This window comes from Castanea sativa, chromosome 10, assembly GCF_040712315.1.
Source record: "Castanea sativa cultivar Marrone di Chiusa Pesio chromosome 10, ASM4071231v1".
NCBI classification, from domain to species: domain Eukaryota; kingdom Viridiplantae; phylum Streptophyta; class Magnoliopsida; order Fagales; family Fagaceae; genus Castanea; species Castanea sativa.
The window spans coordinates 27,031,297-27,054,046 of record NC_134022.1 but is presented as its reverse complement, the minus strand read 5'-3'; the positions used below and the strand labels follow the sequence as shown (position 1 = coordinate 27,054,046).

General features: G+C 35.8%; 3 protein-coding genes and 1 pseudogene across 3 annotated transcripts; all 4 read left to right on the top strand.

The window, feature by feature from the left end:
• Window positions 1-1,955: 1,955 nt before the first annotated feature.
• LOC142613968 (ferritin-like catalase Nec2) lies at window positions 1,956-3,637 on the top strand. Its single transcript, XM_075786491.1, has 3 exons — window positions 1,956-2,329; window positions 2,470-2,704; window positions 3,019-3,637. Exons 1-3 carry the CDS (start codon window positions 2,019-2,021, stop codon window positions 3,394-3,396), a joined length of 924 nt encoding a protein of 307 aa, XP_075642606.1. The 5' UTR covers window positions 1,956-2,018; the 3' UTR covers window positions 3,397-3,637.
• A 6,534-nt stretch (window positions 3,638-10,171) lies between these two features.
• On the top strand, window positions 10,172-13,394 carry LOC142612772 (bifunctional protein FolD 2-like; annotated as a pseudogene).
• A 3,900-nt stretch (window positions 13,395-17,294) lies between these two features.
• LOC142612321 (ferritin-like catalase Nec2) lies at window positions 17,295-18,263 on the top strand. Its single transcript, XM_075784429.1, has 2 exons — window positions 17,295-17,306; window positions 17,889-18,263. Exons 1-2 carry the CDS (start codon window positions 17,295-17,297, stop codon window positions 18,261-18,263), a joined length of 387 nt encoding a protein of 128 aa, XP_075640544.1.
• A 1,686-nt stretch (window positions 18,264-19,949) lies between these two features.
• Window positions 19,950-21,396, top strand: LOC142611739 (ferritin-like catalase Nec2). Its single transcript, XM_075783858.1, has 3 exons — window positions 19,950-20,293; window positions 20,461-20,686; window positions 21,019-21,396. The coding sequence occupies exons 1-3, from the start codon at window positions 19,950-19,952 to the stop codon at window positions 21,394-21,396; spliced, it is 948 nt and encodes a 315-aa protein (XP_075639973.1).
• The last annotated feature ends 1,354 nt before the right edge of the window (window positions 21,397-22,750 follow it).

Below are 22,750 nucleotides of genomic sequence, written 5' to 3'. Positions count from 1 at the left end.
ATTATACATTCATTGATATAATTACCACACATCACTACATCCATTTGTAAGTATCATTTAAAGAGTTCAAAAACCTCAAAATATGACACTCTATTGAGATATTTTTTATTTGGGTCCAATTGACACTCTCTCTACATTAGAGTGAAAAAACTTGATTTATTGAGATTTTATTTTTTATTTAGGTCCAACTGAGCCTTCTGTCAAGTTAAAGAAGATTACAAGAAGCTAAGGTCGTTTGGGATTGTCAATATTGTACGATCCTACCGATCTTGAATGATTGCAAAGATCCTTGAAATATTTGGATCATTTTGGGCAGGTAGGATCGTAAAATCGTAAGATCCAGATTGGAATTTTAACAACCATGTGTACAACACCTGGGCAAGAAAAACAAGAGAATTAAGAGTACTTTAAGTTGAAGTCAGCGGTGATTAAGAGTTTGTTTAGATACCGTTTATTTGCTGAAAATTGAAACTTATTGCTAAAACCATTGTAACAAAATAATTTTTAAAGGTGTAAATAATGCCGTGGAACCCAGAAATGCATTAATATGTGCGTTTTTGCATTTTTGGCTGGGTCGTGAACAGTGCCATGGGACCCAATTAAAAACGCAAACGCTGAATAATTTGGGCTAAACGTGCAATCCAAACACACACTAATATTGGAAATGTTTTTCCACGTGTTAGGGTGGAGACGTGGACTCACATACTCTAGCTTGAGATATAGAATAATTTTGCCTTACAAAAAGGTAATTTGAGACTGACTTTTGTGTTCAAGTGACGCCAGAACCTTAAATGTGTGATCAATTTACATTTACATGCTCCCTCTCTCCCTCTCTATAAAAGGTAGTAGCTTTTATTAAGAAGAAGTGAAATCAATACATCCCGAGCCAATATAGACTCAAGCATTCTAGGGCTTTCCTCTATCTCAAGTAGAAATACACATACAACCAAGGTTGTTAAAATTGGGATCTTATGTAGGATCCTGAGAGGTAGGTGAAATCGTATATCGTAGGATTAGATCGTGAATCGTAAGATCCTACATAATTTGAGGAAAAAACAAAAAATACACATTCGTATGTTAAATAATCACATAAATTATACGTTCATTGATATAATTATCATACATCATTACATCCATTTGTAAGCATCATTTAAAGAGTCCAAAAACCTCAAAACGTGACACTCTATTGAGATATTTTTTATTTGGGTCCAATTGACACTCTTTATATTAGAGTGGAAAAACTTGGTTTATTGAGATTTTATTTTTTATTTAGGTCCAACTGAGCCTTCTGTCAAGTTAAAGAAGATTACAAGAAATTAAGGCCGTTTGGGATCATTAGAATCGTATGATTCTACCAATTTTGAATGATTGCGAAGATTCTTGAAAGATCTGGATTGTTTTGGGCAGGTAGGATTGTAAAATCGTAGGATCCAAATCGAAATTTTGACAACCATGCGTATAACACCTGGGCAAGAAAAACCTGAGAATTAAGAGTACTTTAAGTTGAAGTCAGCAGTGATTAAGAATTTGTTTGGATACCGTTTATTTGCTAAAAACTGAAAACTTATTGCTGAAACTACTGTAGAAAAATAATTTTTAAAAGTGTAAATAGTGCCATGAGACCTAGAAATGCATTAATGTGCGCATTTTTGTGTTTTTGATTGGGTCGTAAACAGTGCCGTGAGACCCAGCTAAAAGTGCAAACTCTGAATAATTTGGGCTGAACGTGTAATCCAAACACAATAATATTGGAAATGTTTTTCCACGTGTTAGGGTGGAGACGTGGACTCACATACTCTAGCTTGAAATATAGAATAATTTTGCCTTACAAAAAGGTAATTTGAGACTGACTTTTGTGTTCAAGTGACGCCTGAACCTTAAATATGTGATCAATTTACATTTACATGCTCTCTCTCTCCCGCTCTATAAAAGGTAGTAATCGCTGCCTTATGCACATGCACTTACCATAAATCACTTAAGCTATATTTTGCTAATTAGATACACACACTGATCTCACAATGGCTAGACCATTTCTCTTCTGCGCCTTTCTCTTTATTCTTACACTAGAAGTTAGCCTGGTCATGGGTGCTCCCACCAACTGCGGACCTATTCAAGCCACTGATACTGATATGATTCAATTTGCTCAGAACCTTGAATTCCTAGAAGCTGATTTTTTCTTGTATGGTGCACTTGGTCGAGGACTTGACAGTTTCACTCCATCTTTTGCTAAGGGTGGTCCGCCTCCCATTGGTGCCAAGAAGGCCAATCTTGACCCCCTTGTTGCTAAGATCATCGAGGAATTTGGTTATGAGGAAATTGGCCATCTTAGGTACTAAAACAAATAATACAATCATGTTTTTATATAATTGGAATTTCTCCTTTCCTTCTTGTTGTAATTGTTCCATAGTAAAGAAATTACTCCATATATTTGCCTAGTCTCATTGATGCTCTCTTAACATAACTTTTCAGGGCTATTATTAACGCAACAGGTGGAATTCCAAGGCCTCAGTTGGACCTCAGCGCTCAGAATTTCGCAAATTTTATCCACCAAGCTCTTGGTTTCAGTTTGATCACTCCATTTGTGCCATTTGACCCTTATCTTAACACAATCAATTACTTGATAGCGAGCAATTTGATCCCTTACATAGGGCTTACGGGTTATGTTGGCACCCTTCCAGTTCTTTCAAACATTAATTTACGAAGTGTAATAACTCACATCTTTATCCCACAAAATCTGTTTACTCCTTCATATATACGCATATTATGGTAAAACCGTAAAAGCACAAACAATCCAAAATCCTTTAAAATGTCTGTGACAAACATTCTGGGAATACTTTGCATCCATGTTATATAATTTTTATTTTAAAAAATTCCTTTAACATGCATTTCGATAGTAGTTATTTATTTTGAAAACTTAAAATAAACATAAAATACACCTACAGGTAAATAAAATATGATTAAAAATATATAGTATCAATTAATTAATCAATTGTAGTATATCTTTATCTGTTTTGGTAGTTGGTTGCTGGGCTTCTAGGAGTGGAGGCTGGACAAGATGCAGTTATACGAGCATTACTTTATGAGAGAGCCAACGAAATAGTGCTGCCATATGGAAAAACCGTGGCCGAGTTCGTTAACCGTACTGCTGAGCTTAACAATAGATTAGCCAATTGTGGTATCAAAGATGAAGGCATAATAGTACCTCAATCCCTTGGTGCAGAGAATCGTACAAACAGTAACATCCTTTCAGCTAATACAGATTCCCTTTCGTATGCTCGGACACCACCTGAGATCTTAAGGATAGTGTATGGAACTGGTAGTGAGAACAAGCCTGGTGGGTTTTTTCCTAATGGTGCAGGTGGGAACATTGCAAGGCGATATCTTAGCCCAGCATAAGAAATTCCATGCATTAGCTATATAATAACAATAAGAACAAGACTAAGAAGCTTCCATTGAATGAAGCTTTTGGAATAAATTTCAGATATGCTAAACAACATATGTAGCAGAATGTTGAATAGCCTGAAAAACCTGAATTTGAATCCCCTCTGGCTACCGTGTGTTGTAAGAAAAACAAAAGCAATAAATGATGAATCAAATTATTATATATATATCAAATAAGAATGAGAAGCTTGGACTATTTTGAATTTGGTTTGTTCATTCGTTTGTTAGAGTTTTGTTTCCAACTTATTCATCTTATTTCGTTTATGACTTTTTAAGGTTTCACTTTAATTCATCTTTATTTTTAAACCCCATAAATCAATGGAGATAAATCTAAACAAATGCTAAGATAAATGTAAAACAAATACTTAGGTAGTAGACTAATGATACTTCTCTTGTAAAGGAGGAGGCTTAAGGTTTGACTAATATTAGATTTATGATGATTTATAGATTGTTAAAACTTGTTAAGAATATAAAGTGAGAGAGAGACTGAATAGTCTGTATATTGATATGTGTATAATAATGTACAATAGAGAACCTTATATAGACTAGGTATGTGTGCAGTACAAGTAATATGAGTGAACTACAAGTACAGTATACTAGGCTAAACCCAATGGACTAAACTAGTCTAAGCTATACACTAACATCCCCCCTCAAACTCGAGATGACAAGGAGGAAGCCAACTGGAGTTTGGATATAAGATCTCGAAGACGACCCGACGGGTGAGTCTTGGTGAAGATATTAGTAGGCTGGTCAGCAGAGGAGATGGAGAACAACTTGAGATTTCCTTTCTTTAGATGCTGGCGAGTAATGTGGCAGTCGATCTCAATGTGCTTGGTGCGTTCATGGAAGACATCGTTATGAGCAATGTAGATAGCACTACGATTGTCACAATAAAGAAGAGTAGCAGTGGGCTGTGGAGCATCCATGTCAGCTAAGAGCTAGCAAAGCCAGACAAGCTCGCAGGTGGTGTTAGCAAGGGCACGATACTCAGCCTCAGTATTGGAATGGGAAATCACATCCTGCTTCTTGCTACGCCACGAGACAAGAGAAGTACCCGACAAGAGAAGTACCCAACAAGAAACAGAAACCTGTGATAGAGTATCGATCAGTCGGATCACTTGCCCAGTCTGCATCTGAATAAGCATGAAGCTCAAGAGAAGATCAAGAGGAGTAATGGAGACCATGATAGAGTGTGCCCTTGACATATCGGAGAATCCGAAGAATGGCAGCATAATGGACAGAATGAGGGGCATCCATGAACTTACTAACCATACCCACAACGTGTGAAATATCCGGTCGAGTAACAGTGAGATAGGTTAGACTACCAACCAACTGACGATAGCGAGTAGCATCTGATATAGGTTCACCATCCAAGGGTGTGAGCTTTGCATTGTATTCCAAGGGAGTGGAAACAGTCTTGTTGTCGGTGATACCGGCTTTAGAGAGAAGATCAGAAGCATATTTAGCTTGGGAAAGATAGTATCCATCAAAAAAGGAGGTAACCTCAAGCCCAAGAAAATAGCTGAGAGTGCCCAAATCTTTCATCTCAAAATGCTGACTAAGGAAGTGCTGAAGAGAGCAGATACCTACAGAATCATCTCCAGTAATAATCATATCATCAACATAAAGAAGAATAAGAGTGATACCAGCAGAGGATCTCCGGACTAAGAGAGTAGTGTCATGAGGACTCGAAGTGAAACCCTGCTGAGTAATAACGGAGCTAAACTTTTCAAACCAAGCGCGAGGAGCTTGCTTGAGGCCAAGGCGGCAAACTTGACGGCCTGAGTGTGGATAGCTAGGGGGTGGTTGCATGTACACTTCTTCTTAGAGGTCTCCATTGAGGAAAACATTCTTCACATCCATTTGATAAAGAGGCTAGCGACAAACAGCAGCCACAGTAATGAGACATCGAACAGATGTAAGGCGAGCAACAGGAGCAAATGTTTCTTCATAGTCAATGCCATACTCCTGAGTAAAGCCCTTGGCAACGAGGCGAGCCTTGTACCTTTCAACAGATCCATTAGCCTTGGTCTTGATCTTGTAAACCCACCTACAACCCACTACAGACTGACCAGGAGGCAAATAAACCATATCCTAAGTGTGATTCTTATGAAGGGCATCTAGTTCTTCGTTCATAGCTTGCTACCAAAGAGGGTCAATATGGACCTCACAATAGGTGTAAGGTTCATAGAGGGTGGCAAGAGCAAAAGAGCAATGATAATCAGTGAGATAAGGGGGAGGAATGCTTACTCGAGTGGAACAACGAAGTTCAGGACCAATAGGAGACTCAGGAGAGGGTGGTGCCACAGGATCCAAGACAGGTGGGTCATATGCCGGGGACAGAACCGGAGATGAGTCATCTGGAGAGGCAGTCGATGTTGAAGAATCCTCTACAGTTTCAGGATAGAGAGGAAGGAAAAGATTAGTAAAAATGGGAGACTCTGAGGAGGAGGACGTAGGAAACTGCTGAAGACTCGTGAAAGGACACTGTTCCCAAAACTCAACATGACGAGAGACACGAAGGCAATGAGAAATAGGATCATAGCAGCGAAACCCCTTTTGAGATATACCATAACCAAGGAAACAACAGAGACGAGCACGAGGCTGGAGTTTTGTTCGTTCATGAAGAGGAAGAGAGACAAAGCAAGCACAACCAAAAACCCGAAGAGAGGAGTAGTCAGGAGTTTGACCATAGAGAAGCTCGAATGGTGATTTGTTGTGTGTAATTGGTGAAAGAATACGATTAATGGTATACACAGCAGTGAGTGCGGCCTCACCCTAAAAGCGCTCAGGAAGAGAGGCAGAAATGAGAAGGGTGCGAACAACATCAAGAATGTGACGATGTTTTCGTTCTGCACGACCATTTTGTTGAGATATGTAAGGACAAGATCGCTGAGAAAGGGTACCATGACTCTATAAAAAGGATAGGAAAGATTTATCATTATACTCTTGAGCATTATTTGATCAAAAGACTTTGATGGTGAGATTGAACTATGTTTCAATCATTTTATGAAATGTTTGGTAAATAGACACAAGTTCAGACCTATGGTGAAGTAGATAAATCCAAGTATATCGAGAAAAATCATCCACAAATATGACAAAATATTTTGATTTCCCCTTAGTGGGAATAGGTGCAGGACCCCAAATATCAGAATGTATAAGATCAAAAGGTGCAGAAGAAAAGGAGTCACTATTATTAAAGGGCAATTTTGTTTGTTTGCCAAAATGACAATAAGTACAATCAAAATTTTGAAACTGAACTGAACCTAAATGACCTTGAGAAGCTAACAATTGAAGACGAGACAAGGATGGATGACCAAGACAAGCATGCCATAGATCAGGTGAGGGGGTGGCAGTGGTAGCAGCTGCAGAAACAACTTGTGAAGGAATCTTCAAGTCATGAACCTCAAACATGCGACCAAATTTACGGCCTGTCCCAAGCACTTGACCCGTCCGGGGATCCTGCACATCCACACCATGATTAGTAAATAAAAGATCTACGCCTAATTTACAAAGTTTACCAACAAAAAGTAAAATGAGGGATAACTTTGGGATATGAAAAGTGTCACTAAGGGATAAACAAGGAGAAGAGATTGTTCCTTTATGACTAATAGGTATAGGAGTTCCATCAGCAGTGTAAATGGTGATTGGATGTGCTAAGGGTGCCTTATCAGAAAATTGGGATTCACCAAGAGTCATATGGTTACAACATGCAGTATCAAAAAACCAAGGTTGTTTACCTGAGGTGACAGAAAGAGCAGTGGAAGTGCGGGATAAAACCTGTTAAACAACTGCCTCAATATCAGCCGTAGTAAGTGAGGAAGCTAAAGATGGACCTGTAGGAACTGATGGATCTGAAGGAAATACAGAAGCTGCCCGAGGAAGAGAAGCTTTATTCTGCTCTTGCACAAATTTCTGCAGTTTGCAACAAACTGAGATGTCATGGCCTTTGGCACGACAAAACTCGCAGCGAGTACCTTTGGAAGACTAAGAGGTGGGACGCCCAGAGTTTATTCGTGGAGGAGCAGTGAATGCAGCAATGGGAGGCTGTGGAGATGGTGTAGCCAATACATGATCAGATGATGACATGTGATGAATAGGCCGACGATTCTCCTCAGAAATGAACTCCTTGACTGTAGCATCAAGAGAAGGAGTAGGAGACCGGCTAAGCAGAGAAGCCCTAGTAGGCTCAAAATCCTCACGTAAACCCATCATGAAGTGCATAAATTTACAGTGATCCCGATATTTGACAAAGAGCTCAATGTCCTTAGAACACACTAGTGGAGGATCTGCAGCAAAAAGTTGTTCCCACATAGTAGAAGTTTAAGAATAATAATCAGAAATAGATTGACCTGTCTCTTGGCGTATTTGATAAAGTTTTGATTCAATGTGGAACTCCAAGCTTGAATCATTAGTACAATTATAGCAATCGGCCAGAAATTTTCAAGCAGCCTCAGCAGTCTTAAGACGAGGAAGAAGATTATGAATGGAGGGAATAAAGGTATTGATAAACCAAGACAAGATCTTACTCTGAATACTCTCCCATTCCTCTAGGTGTTCTTCATAATCATCCATTGTAACAGCAGTCTTGGAGGCATCTTCAGCAGCTATGGCTTTGGACTTAGGGTTTGGTACTGGCTTAGGAATTGAACCAGTCACATATCTCCACAGTTTACGACCCTTAAGGAAGACAGTAATATTTTGAGACCATGCATGATAGCTAGTGGGACCATCCAACATAATGGTGATAGGACGTATGATATCTCAATCATTTTGTTGATCCATAATGAGAAAAATGACCAAAAAATGGGATTTAGAGACCTCAAAAGCAAAAACGGAGCCCAAAATCAAAATCTATGCGAAAAACTGAGCAAGACAAGTCTTGTTGAAAATTTTTGACTTTGGTCAAACTCAATGGTCAACGATCAACGGCTCGTGTCATGATGTGGCAGTGTGACGTCCCCCTAGGGCTAACGTGGCAGTTCGTGAAACGGAGCAGGTGCATGGGGCGCGTGGAGGTGCGTGAAGGCGCATGACGGCACTGTCCTGGTGCGTGAGGAGCGTGAGAGGGGCTGACTGCGCGTGGCGGCGCATGGAACGCATGCTCGTGAGGCAGAAACTTCAGCCGGCGCGTGTGGGCGCGTGGGAGGTGGTTTCTGGCGACGCTTTGCTGGGTTTTGCAGTGGAAGGCACTAGTTGGAATCTCCATTTTCTTCTCTTCTCTTCAAGCCAAAAACTAATCGGTTTTTTATTTTTTTTTATTTTTTTAATTGTAACTGGTAACAACTATGAATATTGCTCTCATAAATCTATAATGATTGTGGTGGCTCTCAACTATTCAAAGCATGTCCAGATTGAAGTCCTAAACGGGACTCCACGTCTGCAACTTAACAAGAGGATAAGTTTTCATAGACTTGGTCACTCTACCATCGAATCTTATCATCAAATGAACCATGCACATGAAGGGAGAGTACCAAAACAGAAACTTGCAAACCTCTCAGTTTAGTTACAACATCTGGAGAATTTTTCAATGATGAAACATGGTACAAGGATAATGGGGCCTCTTCACACATCAAATTGTACCTAGCTAATCTATTTATTACGAATGAATACCATGAGAAAGACAATGATATTGATCAAAAGTTTGAAACGATTTAGGTTTACATATCTTAAACATTAGGTCGTCAATTTTGCTTATCTTTTATTTGTAAAACCATTTTTCCCATAACAATAATTGTGCCTTTATCTTTACTTTTTATAATTTTTGTGTTATAAGAACGTCAACACGTGGGAACACTTTGATGGGCAATTGACTCAATACAATATGAGGTCAAAGACGAAAATTTGTAGTAAGTTATTTTTCTCTGATATCAATATCAATTAAAAAAATATATATTTAACTTCTTATAATATATATTTTTTAATCTAGAACATATTTTTCTTCATTTTTGAGATGTATAATTCATTATGAAATTTTTGTATTCAAGTTTTGTTAGCATCTCATTTTTAATTGATAATAAGAATAATTACTTAATCTTTCATGCAACATAATCGATCTTAGGTTGGAGGGAGCGACTAGTTAGGCACGCAACCCATTGTTGCTAGGTTTTAGAAGGGGACCCCGTTGGCAACCACTGTAGGCATAAGATCAATTGTCAGTCAGCTTGGATTTGGTCAGTTAGGCAGGTCTTTAGACAACCCTAATTGGGCTGGAGAGATTTAAACCCAACATGTTTTCGTTAGAAACATCTAGAAATACTAACTATTTGAACTAAAAAACTCTTAGCAAGGAATTTTGAGATTTGATATAAAAATTGATGAGATAAAAAAGTTAAAAAGAAAATAAAAAAATATTTATCCAATCAAATTTTCATCTCACATGGTGGTAATTGCATAGTGCAATACCCCCACCAAATCCAAGTCACTTGGCAAGAGACTTACCGCAAAAATAGAAGTGTCAAGGATGAATGGTGAACTCCGATTATATGAAAAATTGAAAATTTTTTTTTCTAATTAATTATAAAATATATTAATTTACTAAATATTTTTTAAACAATTATATATATATTGATAACGAATCAATTATATTATTTATTAAAACTAAAAAGTCCCCCATAAATAAAAAAATTAGTGGCACAAAATTTTGTCCCTGTTTCTATTGCGCTTCACTTTCTCCCCTTTCTTTTCTCTTCAGTCTTTCGCGGCTTCTGCGTCTTCGTGAGCTCTCTCTCTCTCTGACTTCAAATTATATTTTTCAACAATTTTTTTAAAGCTCTTGTTTTTATGGGTTTGAAAAGCAAGATAGCTCATTACTCTGTTTTGCTTTAAGTGCAAGTACTTTTCTTTAATGGTGAACAGAATTTGTTGACTAAAGTCTCTGTTTGGTTCGTGAGAAAATTTAGCACAAGAAAGCTGAGTTGGTAGCTCAGTTCCCAACTCCAATTTAAATTCCAAGCTATCTAATCAGTTGGACAAAGATGTCGGATCACAAGGCCAATATTATCGACGGCAAAGCCATCGCTCAAACCATCCGCAATGAAATCGCCTCTGAAGTTCACTATCTCTCAAATAAACACGGCAAGGTATGTATCTAATTTTGAATACAAACCCATATCCAATTCATATATGTGTTCAACTCGGCTATGAAATTTCTCATTTTTGTTTATCAAATTAGGATGTGTGAAATGCCTTATTTCCTAATGGGGGTTAGTTGGATTCGTGGGACAAGCAAACAGGTCCTAAAGGCTCTGATTTGCAAAACCCATATTGGCATTTCTTTTATAAATCATGTATTGAGAGAGTTGATGGTGTTTGAGGAACCAGTTCAATCTGGTTCTAATCCAATCTTAAACTAGCTTTAATTTGCATGTTAATCTGCTTATGGAAACAGGTGTACTTGGAAACAACGATGACAAATTAAGAACTGAGTTATATTTTTTATTTTACAAATTTGACCCCCCCCCCCCCCAAAAAAAAAAAAGAGATTAAACCTTTGTACTATTCATGGTTGGCCCAGTTCTACGGTTTGTTAGATACTCCTTAATGTTGTACTGGGATGAGGTTCTGTTGTTGTGGTGTAGTGTTTAGCGAGAAATTGTAAACTGGGATTTTTGTGCCCTTCTTACTTGGGCCGGTTAGGTTCCGGGGCTGGCTGTAGTGATCGTGGGCAACAGGAAGGATTCTCAAAGCTATGTGAGGATGAAGAGAAAGGCATGTGCCAAGGTTGGGATTAAGTCATTTGACATAGACCTTCCAGAGCAAGTTTCTGAAGCTGATTTGGTCGCTAAGGTTCATGAGTTAAATGCAAATCCTGATGTACATTGTTGGCCAGTTTTTTAATGCATATATACATGATTTAATGTATGATGATGTTGTGCTTTATGAAATAGTTTCATTGATTTATGATTTGTTTTGTTCAAGTTAAAATTATGAACCATTGAATTAGAGTCTATTGTATTTGACTGAATTTTTTTTTATTTGGACACCTTTTGAGATGATAACATACTAATACACAAACCAAGGAGAGAAAACCCATGTGAACTTCTCTGCCTTAGTTTTTTTTTTTAATTGCTTCCAAAAAAAATTTGCAGTAAATCATAAAAATAAGTTTCTGTATTTGAAACTAAAAATATTGTAAAAATGAAATTTATCTGTGTTTCAATAAGGTATTGAAGTATACTATAAATGATTGAGTTTTAAGTTATTAGTTGGTTAGTTCTTAGTTTCCTACAACCCAAGACTGCAATAGGTGTTTCAACCAAACAACTATAAAACCAATTATGGATTGAATATTATGTATGGGTGCCTCTTGATTTGTTAAATCTGCATGTTTATCCTAGAACCCTGGTTTGTTACATTGACAGGCATATTGGTTCAACTTCCATTGCCGAAGCATATAAATGAAGAGAGAGTTCTGACTGAAATCAGCATTGAAAAGGATGTGGATGGCTTTCATCCACTAAACATTGGCAAGCTTGCAATGAAAGGTAGAGAACCCTTGTTCCATCCTTGCACCCCCAAGGCAATGTACTGAATCTTGAAAATAATACATATGTATATTTCAAACTTAACTTTTTTCACTATCTTCTATGAAATAAGCAACTCTTGTTTTTCAGGAATTATTCATATGAATATTAACTGAGCAAATCCTCAATGTAGTAAGTATTGGCTTTAATTTTTATGCAGGGGTGTCTTGAACTTCTGTCACAAAGTGGTTAACTATAAAGGGGAAAAAGGTAGTCGTGGTGGGTCGAAGTAACATTGTTGGATTGCCAGTTTCACTGCTGCTTCTGAAAGTAGATGCTACAGTTACCATAGTCCATTCACATTCTCAAGATCCCGAAAGAATAATTTGTGAAACAGACATAATTATTGCAGCAGCAGGGCAGGCAATGATGGTAACTAGAGAAAGTTTATAGATCTGTATATCTTGATATATAATAAATTCATCCCATTTATGTGCTTGCATCATATATGACTCTTTTCTGGCTTCCGTTGAAATGAGATCAATATCATAAAATTGAATATCCAATTTTTCAAATTTAAGCTTGATCATGTACTCTAACCATCATTTAATCTACTATTTTAAAGAAACATGAAGGGAATTTGAACTGGAGGTTGTATGGATAAGAGATTGTCAAAATGAATAAATCAGAATCGGCTTTTAGAAAAATGTAAATTACAAATCCTTCTTGTCGAATCAGTCTCTCCAAGAAAAAATGGAGTTAAGACTACCAAACACCTCTCTGCTCTCCCAAGCCCCGCAAAAGTGGAAGCTTTCTGCACTAGATACAATTTTTCCAACCCCCTCCCCTTTTCTTGTGGGGACATTGCTTTGTATATTAGTTGTAAGTTGTAACACCATGGCTTTGTCTCATCTATATCTTAAAGAATTAACAAAGATGCCATATGAGTATATCGTAATGGCTTAAATCAATTTGCCTGTGGAACACAGTTTTTGATTTGTAGCAGTTCCTTGTATTGACTCTGACTGATTGTTTAATCAAACCTGCTGGGAGATGTTCTTTGATTTTATTTATTTATGAATTTATTTACTTAATTTTCAGGTCAAAGGAAGTTGGATAAAACCAGGTGCTGCAGTTATTGATGTTGGCACAAATGCAATCGATGACCCAAGTAAGAAGTCAGGCTATAGGCTAGTTGGAGATGTTGATTTCCAGGAAGCATTTAAGGTAGCCTGATGGATAACTCCTGTTCCAGGTGGTGTGGGTCCAATGACTGTTGCAATGCTATTGAAGAATACTTTGGAAGGTGCAAAGCGTGCAATTGAGCATTAAATCCATGTCTTTGTTCACTTTCATAATAAGATGTTTATGTCACAATCCATCATCGAATTTTGCTTCTTTGCTTGTATGAGTTGTATAAGATGACAATGTTTTGTAAGAGCATCAGCATCAAAGAATGCTATTCTATCTTATTTTACCATCCTAAAAAGCCACTTTATCAATTAAACAATATCATTTTCTAATACACCCAACATCCTAACTTCTATTTTTCTATTCTACTCATTAAAATAATATACGTTCACAATAAAATTTACATTTTTTTCCTTTTTTGTTTTTTCCCAATTTTATCTACCACACGCATGACATGCATGTACCTTCCAGAATTCTCCATTACTTTACTTTTCACCTTCCTCCAAACTTCTCCTCCATTATCTATATCAACCCAACTCCTCCATCATCCATATCAACTCAGATCGGTAAAAAAAAAAAAAAAAAAAAAAAACCATCACACCAATCACAATGCCACAACCACCATAACGCCGATCACATATACCAGAAAACCCAGGGAAAAAAAAAACCATTAACACCCACGTTGATCACAACGCCACAGCCACCACAACTCCACCGATCTCGTCACCCACCAATCTTTGCCATGCCAATCTCTCCACCACGCCGATCTCCACCATTGTCAAAACCCACGACCCACCGTTGTCAAAACCCATGTTGACCCACGCCCACGTTAGTCACAATCCCAACTAGAGAGAGAGATAGAGAAACTCTCAACCACCAGATGAGAGAGAGAGAGAGAGAGAGAGAGAGAGAGAGAGAGAGAGAGAGAGAGAAGCACGGGGTCTTGGGTTTGAAGAGAGCAGATGAGAAAGAAGAGAAGGAAGAGAGAGAAAAGAAGAGAAATAATGAGAGAGGAGAGAGAAAGTTCGGGGTTAAAAAAAGGAGGAGAGAGAATATTAAATATTATTATTTAAGTTTAGAATTGTGCTACAGTACAATTCTAAAGGTAAAATTGTACTGTGGCACAATTCCAAATTTTTTTACAATAGTTCCTTTTTACAATCTCCGATACTGAGGTCTTTTGGGCTTAAAATGCCAAACCCACCTTATATTTGGCATTTGCAATGACCAGTGTGGATGCTCTAAGTGTCAATGAAGCAGAGAGTACGACTAAGAAGACAAATTTATTTTAATTTAGTTTTATTTGATCTTCAAAGCAAATGTATTTTTACTATTGGTCTATTGGAATTTAGTTTAATTTTTTGTTGAGTCCATAGTCTTAGGACAAAGCATGTGTCATGTAAGTGTTTTGGTGTCTAGTTGATGTCCGAGACTTGTGCCCATAACTACTCAAGAAGAATTGAAGGACTGAGATTCTCAACACATAGTCGATCGTTCAAGTGCTCAACACATATTATCTCAACACATAATTGCTTAAGTCGATTGATTGAGAATCGTGACCCAATCAGCCATCCAATCTTCTAGGGTTTCATGCTCCTAGAGCATCGTTTTTAAAACTTCAATAAGTAGCTTCTTACATAAAATTTTACCTAACTTAAATAGATTGATAAAAACCCTCATTAACACTAGTTTTGACATATAGAATTTGCCAATCTAAATCTAAATAGTAATTTGTTTTCTATTATGCTCATGGGTGGGGGAAAAATTACACATAGCTATTACTCTTTTTATCTTATTAGTTATTGGTGGGCAACTCACATCAATACATCATGACTTGTGTCACATCATGAATCACATACAAGGATGCATATATATGGAAGTTTGATGGAGTCTAATATTGATTAGTGATGGATGAGTAATTATTAAGTACTCTTGAAATATAGTTTCATGATGCTCTCTATTTTCTCACATTCATGATAAATTCCACTATGGTTTTATATAATTGAAATTTATAATTGTTAACTATGGTTTTACATTCTCAAATATGAAATATTTCATATAATGTCACAATTTTATATTAGATATCCACATTTTACACATGATATAAAATAGTATGAACATTATTGAATGAGCAACAATCAAAACCCTTTTTAGAAGCACAAATCATTTAAGTGATTGTTTATAGCTAGCCCCATGTGCCTTTTGTTGTTGGCTCTGTTTTGTAAGTAGATGAAGGAGTTTAGCATATACAAGGCACATGAGTGGCTCATCAATTTTGTACTATACATGATACATATAGTACTTCTTTTGTAACATGTATGGTTGACTGCAGCTTGTAACATGTATGGTTGACTGCCACTGCAGTATAGCACTCACAAGTTTAAATCATTAACAACAGTGGTGTTTATTATACACAAATTATTTTAAACAGTTTTACACACACCCTTAAAAACAATTGAAATCATAACTTGGAAGTCTTAATGATAATTCGTGCGCTCTCTTACTACATAACTTTCCTTGCAGGGCCATCAACCCAATAGTAGGTGGATTTCCAGGACCTCCAATGGATCTCAGCTCACATAATTTTGCAAAAATATTTCAAAAAAGCAGCTGGATTCCCTCTGATCCTCCGTTTGAACCCTACTTAAACTCAATCAACTATCTCCTAGCTTTTTATTTGATCCCTCATGTAGGACTATTGAATTTTGTTGGAAACAGTTCAAACGTCGCAAGCTCTATGCATGTAAGAAACTAAGAATTACCTAGGGTGGCGATACGTGTTCGCATGTCATATTTGTGTCGTGTCGACTCATAAGTATTCGACTATATGGGTCAACACTAACTTGACATGTTTATTAAACAGGTCAAGATTCCTCAACCCTAACACGATTCATTTATTAAACGGGCTAATCGTGTCAACCTGTTTATCAAATTATCAAAATGAAAATATATATATATATATATATATATATATATATATAGTATTAACCAAATTGAGTTATGAAAAACCAAAAAAATAAATATTTTTTTGTATAAAATTCAAAACTAACGAGTAATTGCATCACAAATAATCATTCAAAACTAAAACATATCTAAATATCACAAGTAATCAATCATAATATGTTAAAGCAAATAAACCACAATAACTAATAAATTTATATACCTAGGATTTGAAGGATATATTGGTAAATTTTTATTTAATTAAACGGGTCAGACATGTCAAACGGGTTCTATGTATTGAACACTAATCCAACCCGTTTATTAAATGGGTCAGTAATGTCAACCCGAATATGACATTAAGTCATTAAAATTTCAACCCATAACCTGCTAATTTTCTGTCGTATCATGTCGAGTTCACAAGTCGTGTCTAATTTTGCCACCCTAGAATTACCTCAGCATCCATTCCAAAAGGTGGATAATAATCACATATAATTGCTTACTATTCACAAATATCTTTTCGATCTCTCACTCTCTCTCTTCCCATTTATATTTGTTTGTGTTGGTGGGCGTGTCACTCCTAGATGCGGAAATTACAGTTGATATACCGTCAAAACCTTTATTAGCACACTCCCTCTCAAGCATCCATTTTAAATGAAGATGAGAAGAATATATATATAATATTAAATCAACTAAAAATTTTGTTAGGTTCTAAAGATTTAGATTTAAATATTTAGAATCATATTTGTATTGTGTTAGCAAACCGAGAATAAAACATATTTAGTCTAGGTCTTTAGGCAATGCTTAAAAGCGGTTGTTTCAAGATTCAAGTCTAGCTGATTGCAGAAAAATGAAGTATGGTTTTGCCTTACTTGACCAATCGAGAATTAGGCTCGACTGATCGAAAATCCCAGGTCTAGTTTTTCTGCAAAATTTTTAAATAGACCCAAGCCCACGAAAACGTTTAGGGTTTCATCTAAACTTCTCCACATATAAAAGGGAAACTCTAGCCATGTTTTGAAGACTTTTGGAAAATTTGTGTGTTACTCTTTGTGAGATCTGAGAGATTTTGTACATTCTAACTACACAAGAATCTACCGAAGTCAAAACTACAATCAAGTGTTGGTAGAACATAGTTGCTGCATCAAGATCATTACTGAGGATGATCTAAAACCTTTGAATAGGATCTCAAGTCACAAGCAAGGCAGCTTGTGTTGGTGTAAGTCCAAAAAAAGAAGTCTGTAAAATCGAAACTTGCTCATGGTCATATCAGTAAGTTACTACATAAGGTAGCAATAGAATTAGGATTAAATTTGATTGTAAAAATTTCAATTCTCTTATAGTGGATTTACTTTACCTTGAGGATAGTTAGGTCAAATCCTCTCTAGGTTTTTACCTTGAAACGGTATGTTTTATCGATTTTCCTAAGTCATCACATTGTGTGTTATTTACTTTTTCGCATCTTTGCATGATATGATTTATTTGTGTTTAACCTAGATCTAAATAATTAATCTAAGTAATCACTTGGTTAATTTAATAGGTCAAACAATCTGGTTTAAGGGGTCTAAACGAACAAACAAATTTTATTTTTTAAAAAAATACTTATAAATTGACGTGATAATGAATATGATTGTTGTCATTTTAATACATAATAAATAAACGTTTTATTTACTAGGGTGATACTTAAAATACTATAAAATTTCACGTCATTTTGTAATAAAATTTGTATTAGCTCTAATAATTTCACTAAATTACAAGGTTCTTGACAATTTGAAAGGTTATGTAATAGTATTTGTAGTATCTCTAACATAATATTAAATATAACCGTAAATTTATTTATTTTGGTTGGTATAGGTCATTGAAGGAGCAATTGATGCAATTATAAGTGACGCCCATGGAGAGTGTGCAGTTATACGAACACTACTATATGAGAAAGCCAATCAAAAGGTGCTACCATATAACATGACAGTGGCCGAATTCACTGACCATATATCTAAGCTTAGGAACATGTTATCCAAGAGTGGTACCAAAGATGAAGGCGTAATTGTACCTGTATCTCCTGGGGCGTACAACCAAGCAAATACAGACATCACACCAGTAAACCATACTTGGACTTTACCTGAGATTTTGAGGATACTTTATGGGACTGGTAGTCAGCACATTCCTGGTGGCTTTTCCCCTAGAGGTGGAGGTGGAAATATTGCAAAGTGCTTTCTTAACAAAGCTTAATTAGCTAGATAGCTCCTTCTATAAAACTGAGAAGCTTTGAATAACTTAATTTGGTTCATACATGAACCTATTAGCTTGGCTGTCAGCTAGTGAGAAGCAATATATAGCATCCGATTCACCCATTATGCAATGGATTATGCATTGAATACCGAATTATTGCATCAGTATAAATCTATTGGATGTGTTATGACTCATCATGAAAGCCTCTCAACCCCAAGTCAAGTTTATAAAACAGAACAAAATTGAAAACTATCTTAATTTGTCATAAAACTTATATATATGCCTTAAGAACCAGTGGCCATGCTCATTTTAATTTATAGGACCTAAATTGAGCTTTGTAGGGTAAATGTCCAATCAGACAACCCAAGCAGCCCAAACCCATATTTCTGTGGGGCTAGCTCCAAAGCTTAAAGACAAGAACTAAAGACAGAATTGCATCATTGGCTAAGTGTGTAGACAAAAAATTCATCATAATGGCTCAAATCAATTTGCCTGTGGATAAAACACAGTTTTTGATTTGTAACAGTTCCTTGTATAGATTCTGCTTGCTTGTTGGCCCTGCTGCGAGAAATGTTTTAATTTTAGTTATTTATAAAATTATTAACCTAATTTTTAGGTCAGAGGCAGTTGGATCAAAACCTGGTGGTGCAATTATTGATGATTGATGATTGATGTTGGCACAAATAGTATCAATGAGCCAAGTAGCTGGATGGATATATAGCTCCTGTTTTGGGTGGTGTGGGATCAATGACTGTTGCTATATATGGTACTGAGGAATACTTTGGATGGTGCAAATTGAGCATTAAACCCATGTCTTTATTCACTTTTATAATAAGATGCGTGCTTTTTTGAAATGCATTTTATTCAATGAATATTTTTCTTTCCTGCTACAATCATTCATTGTATTTGCTTTTGCTTATACGCATTATATTCTTTTGAAAAGACAATTGCTTCTAAAATCAAATCATTAGGAAGCATGGCATCAATGCACTCATTAGAGTGGGGTTTAGGGGAACTCGAACCCAAAACCAAAGTTTTGTTGGCCTAAGGCCTGGTCACTAAACCACCACCTATGTTGGTGTCCATGCAATATTCAATTGGTTAATTACTTATATTTAATTGATAGCTTAACTTAAAATTTGAGATCTAAATTATTACTTACGTTGTTGTTAGGTAATTTCTCAATAAATAATCTATTTAGGTAGTAGGCTTATATCTAATAATAAAAAATAAAAATAAAAATAAGACAACATATTTCTGAAGTGTATCATCAAATTAATGTTTTTACTTGGACATTTTTTACTACGTTTGGCTTATCTAATCATTACAATATGCCTACACACCTAAAGATCATAACATAGTTATGAATATTATTATCATCAAATATCTACAACTATAAGATCGATATGACCATTGGTTGTAAACGTTGAGTTTTACTTTTAACAAGTTCATTGCTATCATTTCAAACATATATAAATTATTGCAAAGCTCCAAATCTGTTTGTTGGGTTAAATCGATAGAATTACTTGTATAAGACGCTATAATATTGATTGAGAAGGCTGGGCCTTAACGTGAGGTAACTTCTACATATTTAGCAATAAAGTTGGCGAAAATATTATACACTCATCAGATCTCTTACATGACCCTGCAGTATCTGTGTCTATATAAGCAGCTGGTAGTAATATAATGATTCACCCATGCAAATATAGGGATTACGTAAGAATGGCTAGTGTTTTCTTTCTCATTGCCTTTATCTTTCTTATTAAATTGAAACTCAACCATGTGAATCGTGCTCCCAATTGTGGACCAATTGTAGCCAATGATACTGATCGGATTCAATTTGCTCTTAACCTTGAATTCCTTGAAGCAGAGTTTTTCTTAAATAGTGCACTTGGTCATGGACTTGACAGCATAGATCCATCTTATGCACAGGCCGGTCCACCTCCAATTGGTGCCAAGAAGGCCAATCTTGACCCTCTAGTTCGTCAGATCATTGAAGAATTTGGTTATCAAGAAGTTGGTCATCTCAGGTCTTAAAAGAAATATTATAATTAAATTAAACTTATACTTCCAAGTTTACAATTATTAGGTTTTGTATATACGTACGTTATGCTATGTTTAAGCATTTCATTTTTTACTCCATATATATACTGCCTAATCTCATTGATAATGATGCTCTCTAAACATAACTTTTCAGGGCTATTATTACCGCAACAGGTGGAATTCCAAGGCCTCAGTTGGATCTCAGAGCTGAGACTTTCGCAAACATTTTTAACCAAGCTTTTGGTTTCAAATTGACCCCTCCATTTGACCCTTATCTTAACACAATCAATTACTTGTTAGCAAGCAATTTGATCCCTTACGTAGGGCTTGTGGGTTACGTTGGCACCATTCCAGATCTTAAAAGCAGTCATTTTCGTAGGGTAAGAAGTAAGAACCCGCATTTTCCTCCCACAAAATCTAATTACTCTTTTATAAATGTATATACGTACTAATTAAGAATCACGAATATTCTAAAATCTCTTAATCTCCGTGTTAGATATTTTGAGATCACTCTTGCATGCACGTCCTGTGATATAATTTTTTTTTTTTTTTCAAAACTTCCTTTTATTTTAAATATATATATTTAACCATTTTGATAGTAGTTATTTATTTTGAAAACTTAAAATGAACATAAAATACCTCTTCAAGTAAATAAAATATACTTTAAATATATATTAATTAATATTATCGTATCCCATATCTGTTTTGGTAGTTAGTTGCTGGGCTTCTAGGAGTGGAGGCTGGACAAGATGCAGTTCTAAGAGCATTACTCTATGAGAGAGCCAACGAAAAAGTGATGCCCTATGACATGACTGTGGCCGAGTTCACTAACCGTACTGCTGAGCTTAAAAATAGATTAGCAATGTGTGGTATCAAAGATGAAGGCATAATTGTACCTCTATCCCTTGGTGCAGAGAATCGTACAAACAATAACATTCTTTCAGCTAATACAGATTCCCTTTCATATGCTCGGACACCACCTGAGATCTTAAGAATAGTGTATGGAACTGGCAGTGAGTACAAGCCTGGTGGGTTTTATCCTAATGGTGCAGGTGGGAACATTGCAAGGCGATATCTTAGCCCAGCATAAGAGATTCCATTAATTAGATATATTAACAATAAGAATAAGACTAAGAAGCTTCCAATGAATGAAGCTTTTGAAATATGTAGCAGAATATTGAAATAGCCTGAATAAACCCGAATTTGAATCCCCTCTAGCTACCATGTGTTTTAAGAAAAACAAATTATTATATCGAATAAGAATGAGGAGTTTAATTAGACTATTTTGAATTTGGTTTGTTCATTCGTTTGTTAGAGTTTTGTTTCCAACTTATTCATCTTATTTTGTTTAAATATAACTTTCTAAAGTCTCACTTTAATTCTTTTGTGTATAGACTTTTATCCATCTTTATTTTTTAATCCAATAAATCAATGGAAATAAATCCAAACATATACTAAGATATATGTAATACTAATAGTTAGGTAGTAGACTAATGATACTTCTCTTGTAAAGAAGGAGGCTTTTAAGGTTTGACTAATGTTAGATTTATGATGATTTCTAGATTGTAAAAACTCATGCAGTGGAAGGCACTAGTTGGAATCTCCATTTTCTTCTCTTCTCTTGAAGCCAAAAACTTATATTAATTAAAACAAAATACAAAACAAAAAAAGCAACCGAAAAAAAAAAAAAAAACTGTAACAACTATGAACATTGCTCTTATAAATCTATATGTTAGGACATATGTGAATTATGTTAGGAACATATGTCATTTAGAATTGGTTAATCCTTTGACAAAACGCATTTTACTTGTAATTTGGTAGATCGAGAATATGTTTAATACTTCAAGGAATAAGAGTTTAAGTTCAAGTATTGAAACTATGCAAATCTGTCCAAGAAACAAGTAAAGAAGTGCTAAATTTTAAAGTTCGATAGATAACATCTATCAAGATTTAAAAGGCTGCTTTAACCCGATGCTCGACAACTGCTCAATAGATACCCTATTTATCGAGATTTATGAAAATCAGTTTTTCAGATATGATTTCATTCCAATCCATGTGTACATGTTTAGGCTTTCTTTTCTCACCACCCTAAACATATATAAGGATTATTTTAAGGGTCATCAAAGGTTGCACAATTGCGCGAGTGTGAAGCAAAGTTTTGTTCATGCAAATTGTGACTGGAAATAGAATTTGACCTAGTTCATCTTTCTCTTGAAGAAGCTACTGCATTTGTACGCCTTTGGGTTTTGTGACCAAAGAGCTTCATGATTTCCATCGTGTTAATGAACTAAAGAACTTTACAGCCAATATCTTTCTCAAGTTGGTGATTAAGTCGAGTACTGGGATTCGCGCATCTATTGGTTAGTCATGTACTGGGAGTTGTGCATTAAAAATGAAAGATTGTCACTACAGAACAAGTTTAATTGTGTATTGGGGTAAAGATT